The following is a 16,205-nucleotide window of genomic DNA, read 5'->3' as shown; positions in this document are numbered from 1 at the left end:
GGCAGATGGAATATGGTGTAGGGAAGTGCAAGGTCATGCACTTTGGCAGAAGGGATAAAGGCATGGACTGTTTGCTAAGTGGGATGAAAATTCAAAATTCAGAGGAGTAGACGGACTAAGAAGCCACTATGCATGATTCCCTAAAGGTTGACTTGCAGGTTGAGTCAGTAATAAGGAAGGCAATGCAATTTTAGTATTAATTTTGTGAGGACTAGAATATAGAAGCAATAGTATTGTGCTGGTGCTTTATAAGGCATTGGTCAGACCGCATTTGAGTAGTTTTGGGCCCTTAGCTAAGAAAGGTTGTGCTGGCATTGGAGAGGGTCCAGAGGAGGTACATGAGACTGATCTCAGTAATAAAAGGGTTAAACATATGAAGAATGTTTAATTGCTCTGGCCCTGTAACTCACTGGAGTTTAGAAGAATGAGAGGGGGTGGATTTGATTGAAATGTAGCAAATATTGAAAGGCCTAGATGGAAAGGATGTTTTCTGTAATGAAGGAATCAAGGACCAGGGAGCACAGCCTCAGAACTGAGGGACACTCAAATATAACAGAGATGAGGAATTTCTTTAGCCAGAGAGTGGTCAATCTGTGTAATTCATTGTTACAAACAGCTCTGCAGGCCAAGTCACTGGGTGTATTTAAGAAGGAGGCTTATAGGTTCTTGATTCATCATGGCATCAAATGTTATGGGGAGAAGGCAGGAGAAATCGGTTGTGAGGCATTGTAGTTGCGCGCAATGCGCTACCAAATAAACATGGAGGCAGAGAGAGCTGACTCAGAATGCCTTTACTGATTCAAAATCGCGCAATTAAATCTTCCCTCCCATGGGCCCCTGTGACCCGTGGGGTAGACGTAACATCAGACTGTCCCCGGAAGGTCTGCCCTGAGTGGGTTGTTCCAAATGCGCTACCGTGTGTCTGCCTGTGGTGGTTCGAGTCCTGTGTGTGCGGGCCGCCATACCCCCCCCATCAGAAATGCCCATCGGGGGAGTGGAGCCCCCAGTCTGTGTGGCTTGCCCGGGTGGCCGGCCTTGCCAGCGTGGTGCAGGTACCCTCACTGGTTGCTCAATGTCCAAGTGCGCTGGTTTGAGGCGGTCCACTGTAAAGTATCTTCCTGGCCACCCACCTCCACGACACACGTGGTTCCGTTGTGCCAGATCACCTTGAAGGGTCCCTCATACGGCCGCTGTAGAGGTGACCTGCTCATGCCCCCACGAATAAAAACATACTCACAGTCTCGGAGGTCTTTAGGGGTGAAGGATGGCGTGGGACCCTGCCTGGACCGGTGCCAGGGTCCCTACCTTGTCCCGCAGCCTAGTTAGCACTGCTGCTGGAGTTTCTTCCGAACTTCGGGCCTCTGGTACGAACTCCCCTGAGACCATCATGGGGGCGCCATAGACCAATTCTGCAGAGGTGGTGTCCAGGTCCTCCTTGGGGACTGTGCGAATGCCCAGTAGGACCCAGGGAAGCTGATCTGTCCAGTTGGGGCCCCTGAGGCGTGCCATCAGGGCCAACTTGAGATGCCGGTGGAATCGCTCTACCAAACCGTTGGACTGGGGATGGTACGCTATGGTGTGATGCAGCTGGGTGCCCAGGAGCTGCGCCAGTGCTGTCCACAAACCAGATGTGAACTGCGTCCCTCTGCCAGAAGTGATTTCCGTTGGGAGGCCAAACCTGGCGATCCAGTTTGCAATGAGCGTCCTGGCGCAGGACTCGGTGAACGTGTCTGTGAGCGGTAAGGCTTCCGGCCATCTGGTGAACCTGTCTACCATGGTAAAGATATACCTGGCGCCCTGGGAGACTGGCAGGGGGCCGACAATGTCCACGTGGATGTGTTGGAACCTCCTGTGTGTTGGCTGGAACTGTTGGAGGGGAGCCTTCACGTGCTGCTGGACTTTGGCGGTCTGGCAGTGTACGCGGGTCCCGGCCCAGTGTCCGACCTGTTTGTGCAAACCGTGCCAGACGAATCTGTCCATTACCAGATTGATGGACGCCCGGATGGATCAGTAGGCCAGGTTGTGCAGCGTGTCGAACACCCAGCACCTCCACGCTGCTGGTACCACGGGTCGGGGTTTGCCAGTAGACACATCGCACAGGAGTCGATCCGCTGCCGGGCCGATGGAGACGTCCCCCAACTGGAGCCCCGAAACGGCGGTGTGGTAAGCCGGGATCTCAGTGTCCGACCGTTGTGCTTCCGCCAGTACTGCGTAGTCTATTCCTGTGGACAATATGCCTACTGAGTGGAGGCAGGGGCGAGACAGTGTGTCGGCGACAACGTTGTTCTTCCCTGAAATGTGGCGGACGTCCATGGTGAATTCTGAAATAAAGGACAGGTGCTTCTGCTGCCGAGCCGACCTTGGGTCTGATACCTTGGCCAGTGCGAAAGGTGAGGGGCTTGTGGTCGGTATACATGGTGAACTCCCTTCCCTCGAGGAAATACCGGACAGCCAGGTAGAGCGCTAGCAACTCTCTGTCGAAGGCGCTGTACTTCACCTCTGGTGGCCGTAGGTGCTGGCTGAAGAAAGCGAGTGGTCGCCACTGGTCCTCGACGAGCTGCTCCAGGACTCCGCCAACTGCTGTGTCAGAAGTGTCAACTGTGAGTGCCATGGGTACATCGACTCTCGGGTGCGCTAGGAGGGCCGCCTTTCCCAGTGCCTCCTTGGCCTGCTCGAACACCTCCATGGACTCCATGTCCCATGCCACTTCTTTGGCCTTGCCGGCCATCAGGCTAAACAAGGGTCTCATGATGCGTGCTGCCGCCAGCACGAACCGATGATAAAAGTTGTCCATCCCTACGAACTCCTGCAGGCCCTTGACCGTGCTGGGCTTGGGGAACTGGCGGATGGCCTGGACCTTGTCCGGTAGGGGAACTGCGCCATGTCGGTTGACTCTGTGGTCCAAGAAGTCAATCTCTGTCAGCCCGAACTAGCACTTTGCCGGATTGATTGCCAGCCTGTGGTCGCTCAGGCGTTGGCAGAGCTGGCACAAATGTGCCACGTGCTCTTGGTGCGAGCTGCTGGCCACCAGGGTATCGTCCAAGTAAATGAAAACGAAATCCAGGCCACGTTCAACCGAGTCCATGAGCTTTTGGAAAGTTTGGGCTGCAGAGACTGAAAGGCATCCTCAGGAATTTGAACAAGCCAAATGGGGTGATGAGGGCTGTCTTGGGCACGTTGTCGGGGTGCACTGGGATCTGATGGTATCCCCTGACCAGATCGATTTTTGATAAGATGGTCGCTCCGTGCAGTTCGCTGTGAAGTCCTGGACGTGGGGTACGGGGTACTTTCGGCGGTTGTGGCATCGTTGAGCCTTCTGTAGTCTCCGCAGGGCCTCCATCCTCCTGCGGACTTGGGCACCATGTGCAGTGGGGATGCCCACAGGCTGTCTGAGCGGCGTACGATTCCCATCTCTTCCATCTTACGGAACTCCTCCTTGGCGAGGTGGAGCTTTTCGGGTGGGAGCCTGCGAGCTCAGGCATGCAGTGGCGGTCCTTGTGTGGGGATGTGGTGCTGCACGTCGTGCTTGGGGTCGGCCATGGAGACCTGCGGGGTGACTATGGAGGGGAATTCCACCAACACCCTGGCAAATTCGTTATCCGAGAGGGTCAGGGAATCCAGGTGGAGGGTTGGTAGCTTGGCTTCTTTGAGCTGGAAAGTCTGGAACGTCTCGGTGTGGACCAAACGCTGGCCTTTTAGGTCAACCAGGAACCAGTTGGCCCATAGGAAATCTGCCACTAGTAGTGGCTGTGACACCACTGCCAACGTGAAAGTCCAAATGAAACAGCTGGACCTGAAATGCAGTGAGATCACTCGCGGGCCATACATCGGAATACTGTTGCCATTTGCAGCGGTGAGTTCGGGGTCTGGGACCGCGTTACGAGTGTCCATGTTCGATGGGGGGAGTACGCTGACCTCGGCCCTGGTGTCTACCAGGAAGCACCGTCGGGAGTGTCGGTCCCAGAGGTACAGGAGGCTGTCTCGGTGTCCAGCCGTCATAGCCATTAGCGACGGCTACCCCAGGCTTTTCCCAGAAAAAAACACATGCTGGACGGCAGCAGCACGTGCCTGAGCCCCATCTTTGGTGATAGAAACACCATTGTTCCGAACTTTCGTCTTTTTCCCCCCGTGGGTCTCGCCGGCTTCGGTTGCGGGGCCTGGGCTTTGGGGCACGCTATCGTGGCTAGGCCAATGGAGGCTGCTCCATGTTGCTTGCTCTGCCAAAGGACGTCTGCTTTAGCCGAGACCCTGCGTGGGTCACTGAAATCTTCACTTGTGAGGAGGAGGCGAATGTCCTCTGGTGTTTGCTCGAGGAACTACTGTTCAAATAAAAGGCATGGCTTCTGGCTGTCCGTGAGCACCAGCATATCATTCATGAGCTCAGATGGTGTGCGGTCGCCCAGGCTGTCAATGTGTAGGAGCCGCGGGAGAGTCCGAAGGTACGGATCAGGAGCGCCTTAAGCTTAGTGTACCTGTCCTCTGTTGGTGGCTGGCGTAGGAAGTCGATGATTTGGCCTGCCGTCTCCTGGTTGAGTGTGCTGACCACGTAGTAGTACCGCATGATGTTGGGTGTAATGTCTCTGATACTGAACTGGGCCTCAGCCTGCTCGAACCAACCATGGGGCTGAGTGGCCAGAAAGTCGGGAGCTTCAGAGAGACCGCGCTTCGCGAGTTGCTTTGAACTCGTCGCTGAGTCGCCGGCTCCAGATGCCATCTGGAACATCGGGGTCACCAATGTAGTCACGCGCAACGCGCTATTAAAGAAACACGCGGAGGCAGAGAGAGCTGAACTCAGAATGCCTTTACTGATTCAAAATCGCGCGCTTAAATCTCCCCTCCCATAGGCCCCTGCGACCCGCGAGGTGGACTGTCCCCGGAAGGTCTGCCCCAAGCAGGTAGTTCCAAACGCGCTACTGTGTGTCTGCCCGCGGCTCCCGATGGCGGTTTGAGTCCCGCGTGTGCGGGCCGTCACACCATCATAAATCAGCCATGATGGAATGGCAGAGCAGACTCAATAGGCCAAATGGACTAATTCGGCTCCTATGTCTTGTGGTCTAATTGGGAACATTAAATTTTAAGCCTTTGGAAAAGAATGATCATGAGTTTGTGACATGACTTGCCACTACTTGAAAAGTTTCCACATTTGGTAGTGAAAACACACTCATTTTTCTGGCACATATTAAAGTTTGCTATCTGTTTAAGGAAGTTCACTGACATTCAACAATTACGATACCTTCAAGTTGACTGAGCAGCTGATACATTAAAGAATTCTCAAAAGATATCTAAGTACTCCTGCAGTTGTTCCCCTGAATAACACGTATACCACTTTCAGTATTGTTGGGGGGTGGGGATGGAGGATAACTTACCGGCGAAAGCGGTGACCAAATCTCCAGCTCTAAATCTGGCCCTGTGGTTCAGAAGAGATTAAAGTGGGAGAGATGGCAGGATGCAGCAGAGAAAGTGTTATGCCAGTGCTCAGACAGGACTGACTGGAGAGCTCATCTACTGAGGCTATATGGGTGGAATTGAGGAATAAGAAAGGATGACCACATTAGCAGGATTATGTTATAGACCTCCCAATAGTCAGCGGAGGTAGAGAAGTACATTTGTAGAGAAATAGCTGACAGTTACAAGAAACATAAGGTTATGGTGGTAGGTGATTTTAATTTTCCACATATTGTTCAGAACTCTCATTGTGAAAAGGCTGGATGGATAGAGTTTGTCAAATGTGTTAAGGACTATTTCCTTAATATATAGAGGTTGCAGCTAGAGGGAGTGCAATACTGGATCCTTCACGAGGAAATGAGACAGGAAAGGTGACAGAAGTGTGTATAACGGAACACTTTGAAACTAGTGATCACGATTCCTTTTGTTTCAAGATAACTATGGAGAAAAAAGAAAAATAGAAACATTGAAAACCTACAGCACAATACAGGCCCTTCAGCCTGCAAAGTTGTGCCGAACACGTCCCTACCTTAGAAATTACTAGGCTTCCCTTTAGCCCTCTATTTTACTAAACTCCATGTACCTAGCTAAAAGTCTCTTAAAAGACACTATCATATCTGCCTCCACCACTGTTGCTGGCAGCTCGTTCCACGCACTCACCACCCTCTGAGTAAAAAAACTTACCCCTGACATCTCCTCTGTACCTACTCCCCAGCACCTTAAACCTGTGTCATCTTGTGGCAACCATTTCAGCCCTGGGAAAAACATCTGACTTATCCACATGATCAATGTCTCTCATCATCTTTTACACCTCTATCAGGTCACCACTCATCCTCCATCACTCCAAGGAGAAAAGGCTGAGTTCACTCAACCTATTCTCATAAGGCATGCTACCCAATCCAGGCAACATCCTTGTAAATATCCTCTGCACCCTTTCTATGGCTTCCACATCCTTCCTGTAGTGAGGCGACCAGAACTGAGCACAGTACTCCAAGTGGGGTCTGACCAGGGTCCTATATAGCTGCAACATTACCTCTTGGCTCCTAAATTGAATTCTACGATTGATGAAAGCCAATACACCATACGCCTTCTTAACCACAGAATCAACCTGCTCAGCTGCTTTGAGCATCCTATGGACTTGGACCCCAAGATCCTTCTGACGCTCCACACTGCCAAGAGTCTTACCATTAATAGTACATTCTGCCATCATATTTGACCTATCAAAATGAACCACTTCACATTTATCTGGGTTGAACTCCATTTGCCACTTCTCAGCCTAGTTTTGCATCCTATCAATGTCCTGCTATAACCTCTGACAGCCCACCACGCTATCCACAGCATCTCCAACCTTTGTGTCATCAACAAACTTACTCACCCATCCCCCCACTTCCTCATCCAGGTCATTTATTAAAATCACAAAGAGTAAGGGTCCCAGAACAGATCCCTGAGGCACCCCACTGGTGACCGACCTCCATGCAGAAGATGACCTATCTACAACCACTCTTTGCATTCTGTGGCAAGCCAGTTCTGGATCCACAAAGTCCAATGTCCCCTTGGATCCCATGCTTCTTTACTTTCTCAATAAGCTTTGCATGGGGTACCTTATCAATTGCCTTGCTGAAATCCATATACATGACATCTACTGCTCTTCCTTCATCAGTGTGTTTAGTCGCATCCTCAAAAAATTCAGTTAGGCTCGTAAGGCATGACCTGCCCTTGACAAAACCATGCTGACTATTCTTAATCGTATTATGCCTCTCCAAATGTTCATAAATCCTGCCTCTCAGGATCTTCTCCATCAACTTACCAACCACTGAGGTAAGACTCACTGGTCTATAATTTCCTGGGCTATTTCGACTCCCTTTCTTGAATAAAGGAACAACATCCGCAACCCTTCAACCTCCAGAACCTCTCCCAACCCCATTGATGATGCAAAGATCATCGCCAGAGGCTCAGCAATCTCCTCCCTCGCCTCCCACAATAGCCTGGGGTACATCTCATCTGGTCCTGGTGACTTATCCAACTTGATGCTTTCCAAAAGCTCCAGCACATTCTCTTTCTTAATATCTACATGCTCAAGCTTTTCAGTTTGCTGAAAGTCATCACTACAATCACCAAGATGCTTTTCCATAGTGAATACTGAAGTAAAGTATTTATTAAGTACCTCTGCTATTTCCTCTGGTTCCATACGCACTTTCCCACTGTCACACTTGATAGGTCCTATTCTTCCACGTCTTATCCTCTTGCTCTTCACATACCTGTAGAATGTCTTGGGGTTTTCCTTAATCCTGTCCACCAATGCCTTCTCATGGCCCCTTCTGGTCTCTCCTAATTTCCTTCTTAAGCTCCTTCCTATTAGCCTTATAATCTTCTAGATCTCTAACATTACCTAGCTCTCTGAACCTTTTGTAAGCTTTTCTTCTTTACTAGATGTATTGCAGCCTTTGTACAGCACAGTTCCTGAACCCTACCATAACTTCCCTGTCTCATTGGAATGTACCTATACAAAACCCCACACAAATATCCCCTGAATATTTGCCACATTTCTTCCGTTCTTTTTCCTGAGAACATCTGTTTCCAATTTAAGCCTCCAATGTCCTGCCTGATAGCCTCATAATTCCCCTTACTCCAATTAATTGCTTTTCTAACTTGTCTGTTCCTATCTCTCTCCAATGCTATTGTAAAGGAGACAGAATTATGATCACTATCTCCAAAATGCTCTTTGAATGATAGGACTGGTCCTCAGGTTATGATTCTAAATTGGAGAAAGACCAATTTTGATGGCATCAGAAAGGATCTGGCAAGTGTGGATTGGGATAGGTTTTTTTTCTGGCAAAGGGACACTTAGAAAGTGGGAGGCTATCAAAAATCAAATTTTGAGAGTTTGTAGATGAGCTCTCCAGTCTGTCATGTCTGAGCACTGGCGTGACATTTTCCCTGATGCTAATGCCATCCTTCCCCCTTTAATACCTATAATGCCTAAAACAACAGAGCCTGTCAGAATAGAAGCCAAGGCATATAGAGCACTCATTTTTAAGAGATACTGAGGCCCTGAGGTGAAGGAGGTGCATGGCAGGTATAGGCAACAAACAAATAAAGCGCTTGAGGAGTCTAAGAACTGCAACAGGGCACTTGAGAAGGAAATCAGGAGGGCTAAAAGAAAGCGGGAAGTTGCTCTGGCAGATAAGTTAAAGGAGAATCCCGAAGGTTTCTGCAGATATATTAAAAGCAAAAGGATAGTAAGGGATGAAATTTGGCCCATTGACAATCAGCATGGTCATCTGTGCATCGAGCCGGAAGAGATGGGGGAGATCTGAAATGGACTTCTTGCATCTGTATTTACTCAGGAGATGGATCAAGAGTCTTATAGAAATAATGCAAAATGGCAGTAAGTGTTGTGTACTTTATACGTACCGTGGGTTACTAAGAACAAACCACATTCTGGAAGAATTAAAGCTAGAACTTTTATTTAACAGCAAACTGCAACCACGTTTTTACTATACAAGCTTCTGGATCATTCTGTCATTTCTGCGCATGCTCCGAACTCTGTCCAATCATGTTCTTACACATGGCATGTGGTATCACCACATCTTCCTTTTATTATCAACATTAATCAAAACAAATGCATAATTAAACATCTCTCTATCAGTCTCTCTGGGGGTTTACGAACATGAGTAGACCTGAGTGGTTCACACAGTTCTTGTGTTTCGTTCTTATTTTCATGTTTTATCTGGTCTGCATCAGTTAATGGAAAGTCTGAAGTTGGCTCTTTCTTGAGGTCATTCATTAACTGTGTAATCTCTTTTTTATGTGGAGACTTCATCATTTCAATAAAACTTCTCAATTCCTTCAATTGTGCTTTCACTTTGTCCATTCCTTATTCCAATCCTGATTCTTGTTACTCTTTGGCTTCAGATCAGCATTGTACTGTACTGGCAAGTTTGGTTTTGGTGGCAATGCTTTGTCAGATGCTGGTAACAAAGGGATGGGTCTGGGATTTTTCTTTATGGCTTCTTTTACTTTTGCCACGTATTCTGTAGTCACTGTATTCTGACTCTGTTTCACTGTCAGTCTCTCACAGGGAGATAAACCCAGTATTGACTGTACATTTTTTGGCATGACCACAAATGAAAGTGTGTGCACACTATTTTTGTGTGATACTTTTGCCACACATGTTCCTTTAACTGGAATGTCTGCACTTGAATACCCAGTCACATTTATATTTGTCTGATTTAACTTCGGTCTTAGCTTTAATGCATTAAACTCAGACTCTGCAAGAACATTTACTTGTGCTGTAGTATCCAATTTAAACAGAATAATGTTTTGGTTCACTTAAAATGGTATAGTCCAGTCATTCTTACTTTCTTTGTTTTCACAAAGCAGATCGATATAAAACTCCTCACGTTCTTTTTCAAGCACTGCATTTACGTGTTTTATTTCCTTTCTACTTCTGCAACATATGTAAATGATTACTCTTACCACAGTAATTGCATATTTTCCCGTATGCTGGATACTTTTTTGGCTGATGTTGCCGCCCACAGCGATCACAAAGTTTTTTTTCTTTCAGATGACATCTTGCTCTCTGTCAGTTTTGTTGTCGCTTCATTATTTTTCCTAGCATGTTCACGGTTATTCACAGTGTGTACGCTGCAGTTCTCAATAAAAAGCTCTTTAGCCTACGACTTTACGGTTTCCGAAGCTTTGCAGAGAATCAAAGCTTTTTCCAAATTTCCGCTTGGTTCTCTTAAGAGTCTTTCTCTCAGAGCATTATCCAGAATGCCACAAACAATTCTGTCTTTAACGAGGGTCTGTCAGCTCTGCAAACTCGCATGTTTTACTGCAGTTTCTCAACTCGGTAACAAATTGATCAATTGTTTGACCAGCTTCCTGCTTGCATGTAAATAATTTGTACTGTTCATGTCTGCAACGTTACCAGTCAGCTGAAGTGTTTTCCGATGTTGCAACCCTTCCATTTGTAAAGCTGTTAGCAAACACTCAAAAAGTTTGTGCTCTTTTTTCGATTATCTTTGCTCCTCCCGTGTTTAGAGAATGTATTATTCTTCCTGACCGACTTCTGACACCATGTTGTGTTCTTTATACTTACCGTGGGTTACTAAGAACAAACCATATTCTGGAAGAATTAAAACTAGAACTTTTACTTAACAGCAAACAGCAACCACGTTTTCATTATACAAGCTTCTGGATCATTCTGTCATTTCTGCGCATGCTCCAAACTCTGTCCAATCATGTTCTTACACGTGACATGTGATATCACCACAGTGAGGCCATGAACCATATCCAGATTATAGAAGAGTAGGTGCTTGCTAGCTTGAATATCAGGGTGGAAAAGTCGCCAAAACCTGACAAGTGTTTCCTTGGACCTTGTGGGAGGCTAGTGCAGATAGGGCCTAATTACCAAACTTAGAGAGTTTTTCAAGGAGGTTATCTGAAAAGTTGATGAAGGAAAGACGGTGGACATTGTCTAAAGGGAATTCAGCAAGGCCTGTGACAAATCCCTGCATAGGAGGCTGGGCAGGAAGGTACAGTCGCTTGGCATTCAGGACGAGGCTGAATTGGCTTTAACATTGGCTTCACGGGTGAAGCTGGAAAGATGGTTGCTTCTCTGACTGGACGCCTGTGATTAGTGGTGTGCTACAGAGATTCCTGCTGGGTCCATTGTTGTTTTCCATGTTTATTCATGATTTGGACAATAAAGTAATAAACTGGACCAGCACATTTGCAGATGACATCGAGATTGGGGAGTGTAGTGGGCAGCAGGGAAGGCTATCGAAGTTTGCAGCAGGGTCTAGACCAGTTGGAAGAATGGAAAAATCGCATATGGAATTTAATGCAGATGAGTTGTTGGTTTTCACTTTAGGAAGACAAACTTAGTAAATGGTAGGGAACTGAGGAATATGGTAAAATAGAGGTGCCTGGAATTAAATTAATTTCTTGACTAGAATTAGAGATCATAGCTTAAGTGTGAAAGGTGAAATGTATTGTGGGGCTACTGGGACTCGTGCCTCCCCTTGAGTCCAGTTCCCATCTGGTCTCTCCTTTGCTCCCTTTCTCTTCCAATTCTCCTTCTCTTTCTCCTTTGTCTTCACCTCTTCATATAATCTTACTAAACTGTCTCCAGTGGTTTCTTCCTGCACACTTACAATTTCAGATGTCTCTTGTTCTTCTGTTATCCTTTTTGCTCTGATGTCTGCCCGCTCATTCCCTTTGTGCTCCTTCCTCTCCACTTTCTGGTGAGTCTGTGCTTCAATCACTATAACCTCTGCTTGGAGCTCCACTGCTTCCACAAGTTCTTGTATTAGGTGTCCTAACTGTTGTGCAGTGCTTCTATGAGAGCCACCTCTTCCACCACCTGAGTAACCTCCCAGCAGTGCTTCTGCAGCTAATTCCTCACCTGTTTCATTCACCACGACTCGTCTGGTTCCCATCTATGTATCTTCAAGACCCTTCTATATAAAAAAAAATCCCTTTTCTTCTGTTGTGTCTGTGCAACTACATATCAATTAAATAAAAGCATGCCGGCAGAAAGTGGCTTTAATTGGTCTATTCGCATTGCAGTGAGGGGAAGATCAGGTCAATGTGCATGCATAGCCAACAAATCAGTGTACATGAGTAAGTTATCTGTCAGTAAGTAGTGCTAAGGGGAGTCATTGTTGTAAAAGAAATAGATCTATACATTATACTCCCTCCTCCTTTAGATTACTGCAACATAAAACTATATGTACAAAACATTCAATTTCCCTTTGACGAACCATATTCCAAATAAACATGCTTTCACAATAGCAGTCCAACTCACTTTTGCTACATTATATGCCCCTACCTTGGCTGTTATGCAGTTCTTAAATTCCCTTGTCATCCACTGTTGCCTACCCCTGCTATTTGAGAACTTCTTCCTCCATATCTATCATGTGCCTTGTGAACTATTCCCAGAAACTTCAGCTACCTCTGCTCCGCCAATATCCCTACCAGTATCCTTCTCCAGTCCACCTGGGCAAGCTCTTCTCTCATGCCTCTGTGATTCCCTTTATTCCATTGCGATACTGATACATGTGACCTATGCTTCTCCCTCTTAAACTGCAGTATGAATTCAATCATATTATGATCATTGCCTGCTAAGGGTTCCTTTACATTAAGCTCCTTAATAAGATTTGGATTATTACACAACAGCCATTCTGAAATGGCCTTTCCCCAAGTAGGCTTCTCTTAAAAAAGCCATCTCATAGGCACTCAACAAATTCCCTCTCTTGTGATCTGACACTAACCTGATTTTCCCAATCCATTTGCACGTTGAAGTCCCCATTACAATTGTGACAAAACCCTAATTACATGCCCTTTCCAGCTTCCTTTGCAATCTTAACCCCACATTTTGGCTACTATTTGGGGCCCTATGTATGATTCCCATAATTTTTTACCCTTATAGTTTCTCAACTCTACCCACAAAGATTCGACATTCTCTGACCCCCATGTCACCTCTTTTTAAAGATGTAATTTCATCTCTTTCCAAGAGACCCACATCACCGCCGATGCCTTCCTGTCTGTTCTTTTGATACACAGTGTATTTGATATTAAGCTCCCAACCATGATCACCTTCCAGCCACAACTCAGTGATGCCCACAATGTAATACTAACCAATCTCTATTGTGTGTCTTATCCACACCTACCTTATTGGCTTAAATCATTCTTCAATTGAATTTTTGCAAACATATTGATTGGTACTAGGCAATAAGTATGCTCCAAGGTTAGGTTTCAAAATGAATGAGGTTACTCTGTTTTATAGTGAATATGTCTACTTTGCAGAACACCCAGTAATCTTCACAAGTTGGAATTTTAGCAGAGTCAATGTAGAAAATAATACAATTGTTGCCAGTGTTCTTGATCTTGTCGTTGATGATATTTATACAGAAAACAATTACATTTGAGATAAATCTTGTTTCTTTTCAAAGTTCATGGGCTGTTAAATGAGTGGTTTATATATTATTTTGCAGCCAATTTGAAACAGTTGTTCCAGTGGAAGATTCTATTGTTACTGAGGTCACTGCCACATTGCAAGATTGGGTGATGCTCTGGAAGCAACTCTATGTGGTAAGCACAAAACTTTCTAATGGCTGATGACTTTCATATGGAGTAATTACAAGCTGAACTTAATTTGAGGCTTTATATTGAGGTGCCATTTGTATCAGTGTTCAGACCACGAGTTATAGTATTATGTGGGACAAATGCTGACCTTTTAAATAATTCTTTGTTGGCAATAATTATTACTTATCTGCTTGTTCAATGATAATTTTCTGGTGAAGATAGTCTATATGTGTTGCATGGTACAGAAGTAAGTTTAAGTAAAATTGCACAAAATTAATGTTTTTAGTGTCTATGTAAAATAAAAAGATAAAATCCACATGTAAGATAGGTTGTTCTATGCACTTAGAAAAGCCTTTAACCACTCTGTGTACTGAAATGTGATTCTGGTAGAATTTTTTAAAATCAGGAGCTTCTAATGGTGTGCTTGTAACTAGTAGTAATTGCGCATTTGGTGTTCATTCTTTCCTTTGGAGATTTTGGACTAATTAGGACAATTCATTTTAGTGCATTGATAGAAATTGAGCAAGAGACCACATTTTAAACCTGAACGTTGTATTTTGAGGTAAGCACTTGTAAATAAAAGAAGTAATCTCTTAAAAGAAAATGAAAATGCTGTGGGAATTTATCAAAACTCTTGACAGGAAGATGTGTAAAGATATAACAGGATGTAGATTGGTTGACAGTATGGTTGAAAAAATGACAGATGGAGTTTTTTTAATTTTATTTTTTTTCAGCATAACAAAACTTTCAATTTCCAAATACAGGTGTCCCTCTCTTTACAAATGTTTGTTTTACGCCACTTTGCTTTTACAAAAGACCTACATTAGTAACCTGTTTTCACATTACAAAGAGGATTTTTGCTTTTACGAAAATTTTTCCCATATAAATTAATGGTGCTTCGCTTTACGCTATTTCATCTTAAGAAAGGTTTCATAGGAACTCTCTATCTTTGTAAAAGTGGGGAGGAAACACCTGTACACTTACATTTACATTTCTTCCCCTCACAGATATCAGGTATCAGAACACTTCCATCAAAATATAGACATCACCACAACATCCTAAACAAAAGCCCTTATTAGTATAGCAGACAGGTTTACATCTATATACTGCAGAAAAGGTTGCCCTGTTTTATGAAAGCTATTTTTTTTTGTGTACCATACATGTCAAGAAGTCCAAAGGAATGTATTTCATGATTAATTTATGCCAACCAAAAAGTCCAGGGGCCTTATCGGATATCCAACAAAGTAAAATGTTCTTCCTCGCACAAAAGGTCAGGATTTAAAAAAGTTTTTCCTTATGTGCACTAATAATATGACTGCTGGGTAAGCCTAAGAGAAAAGGTCCAGTTCAAGCTCCATCTTCAGAATCTTTTCTATTTCACCCAAAATATCACTTCAGTATGCCTGAAGTTTGGGACAAGTCCAAAACAGTGGGTGAAAGTTCCACTACTTACTTTACATTTAAAACACATTGGAGAAACCCTCGTCTTAAATTTCGAGAGACGATCTGGAGTCAGATGGGCTCTATGCAGAATTCTGAGTTCTATTACAAACTGAAATCTTCTTTGCATTATCACAGATGTCTTCCCATGTTTCAGCTGTAATTTCTACTCCCAGCTCTTCCTCCCAGATCCTTCCCAGCTGTTCAGCCTCTCCACAAGAACATTCCTTCAGGATGCTGTAAAAAGTGCGAATGGGGACTTCACCCTTAGAATGAAACACCCTCTTTTCTATGTCAGAACTATAGAAATCAATTAAGAATGATGTTTGTTTCTGTATATAATCTCTTATCTGAAAGAACCGAAAAAGATCCTTGTTGGGTATATTAAATTTCTGTACTATTTGACTAAAAGACGTTATCGTTCCTTCATCAAACAGATCTCCTAGATGGAAAATACCCTTAGAAATGTAAAGTTTAAATCCAGAATCCATTATGCCAGACTGAAAATCTGGACTGCCGGTTATTGGAGTGAAAGGGTGATATTCTCTCTGCTTTACCCCTCAATTTGTCGCACCACCCTCCAAGCCCCGACTGTATTAATTGTTATTGGATTGTGACAATATTCCTTAACTAGTTTCATCTTATTGAGGAAAAGCAAATTAATAAGAGGGCATTTTGCTTGTGAAGCTTCAATGTCTAGCCAAATTGAGGAGGAGTCCCTGCAAACCCAGTCAACCACATAAGATAAAAAGGAACTTAATTGATATTTTTTGATGTCTGGAAAATCCAGACCCCCTAGACTACTGGGAAGCTGTAACTTAGACATTTTAATACAGGGTCTTTTTTTTTTTGTTCCAGATGAAAGAAACAAACCAGCCATTTATTTTTTTAAGTATTTGTTGGGTAAAAATGACTGGAATCACTTGTATTGGGTAGAGCAGACGAAGAAGAATGTTTATTTTGAGCAAGGATATTCGGCCAAGCCAAGAAATGGGAAGAGTGCTCCATCGCTCAAGATCCTGTTTGATCCTGAGCGATGGGTAATAAGAAACTCTATAGTTAAAGGGATGGACAGGAGATTCTGTGATCATGAAAGAGACACCAGGATGGTGTGTTGTCTCCCAGGTGCTAGGCTCCACAATGTCTCAGAGCAGCTGCGGAAGATTCTCAAGGGGGAGGGTGAGCAGCCAGAGGTTGTGGTGCACTTTGGCACCAATGATATATCT

The 16,205-nt window shown here is 44.8% G+C and overlaps 1 protein-coding gene across 7 annotated transcripts in view; it reads left to right on the top strand.

The window, feature by feature from the left end:
• Positions 1 to 16,205, top strand: part of dock3 (dedicator of cytokinesis 3) — a 968,429-nt gene that overhangs the window by 193,913 nt on the left and 758,311 nt on the right. For all 7 annotated transcript variants that reach the window (XM_073072555.1, XM_073072554.1, XM_073072550.1 and 4 more), the window contains exon 5: positions 13,449 to 13,545. In XM_073072555.1, the coding sequence (XP_072928656.1) occupies positions 13,449 to 13,545 (97 nt within the window). The remainder of the gene's footprint in view (positions 1 to 13,448; positions 13,546 to 16,205) is intronic.

Source organism: Hemitrygon akajei, chromosome 19, assembly GCF_048418815.1.
Source record: "Hemitrygon akajei chromosome 19, sHemAka1.3, whole genome shotgun sequence".
In the NCBI taxonomy this organism is placed as follows: domain Eukaryota; kingdom Metazoa; phylum Chordata; class Chondrichthyes; order Myliobatiformes; family Dasyatidae; genus Hemitrygon; species Hemitrygon akajei.
The sequence above is the reverse complement of the archived record's forward strand: the minus strand, read 5'-3'. Positions and strand labels throughout refer to the sequence as shown.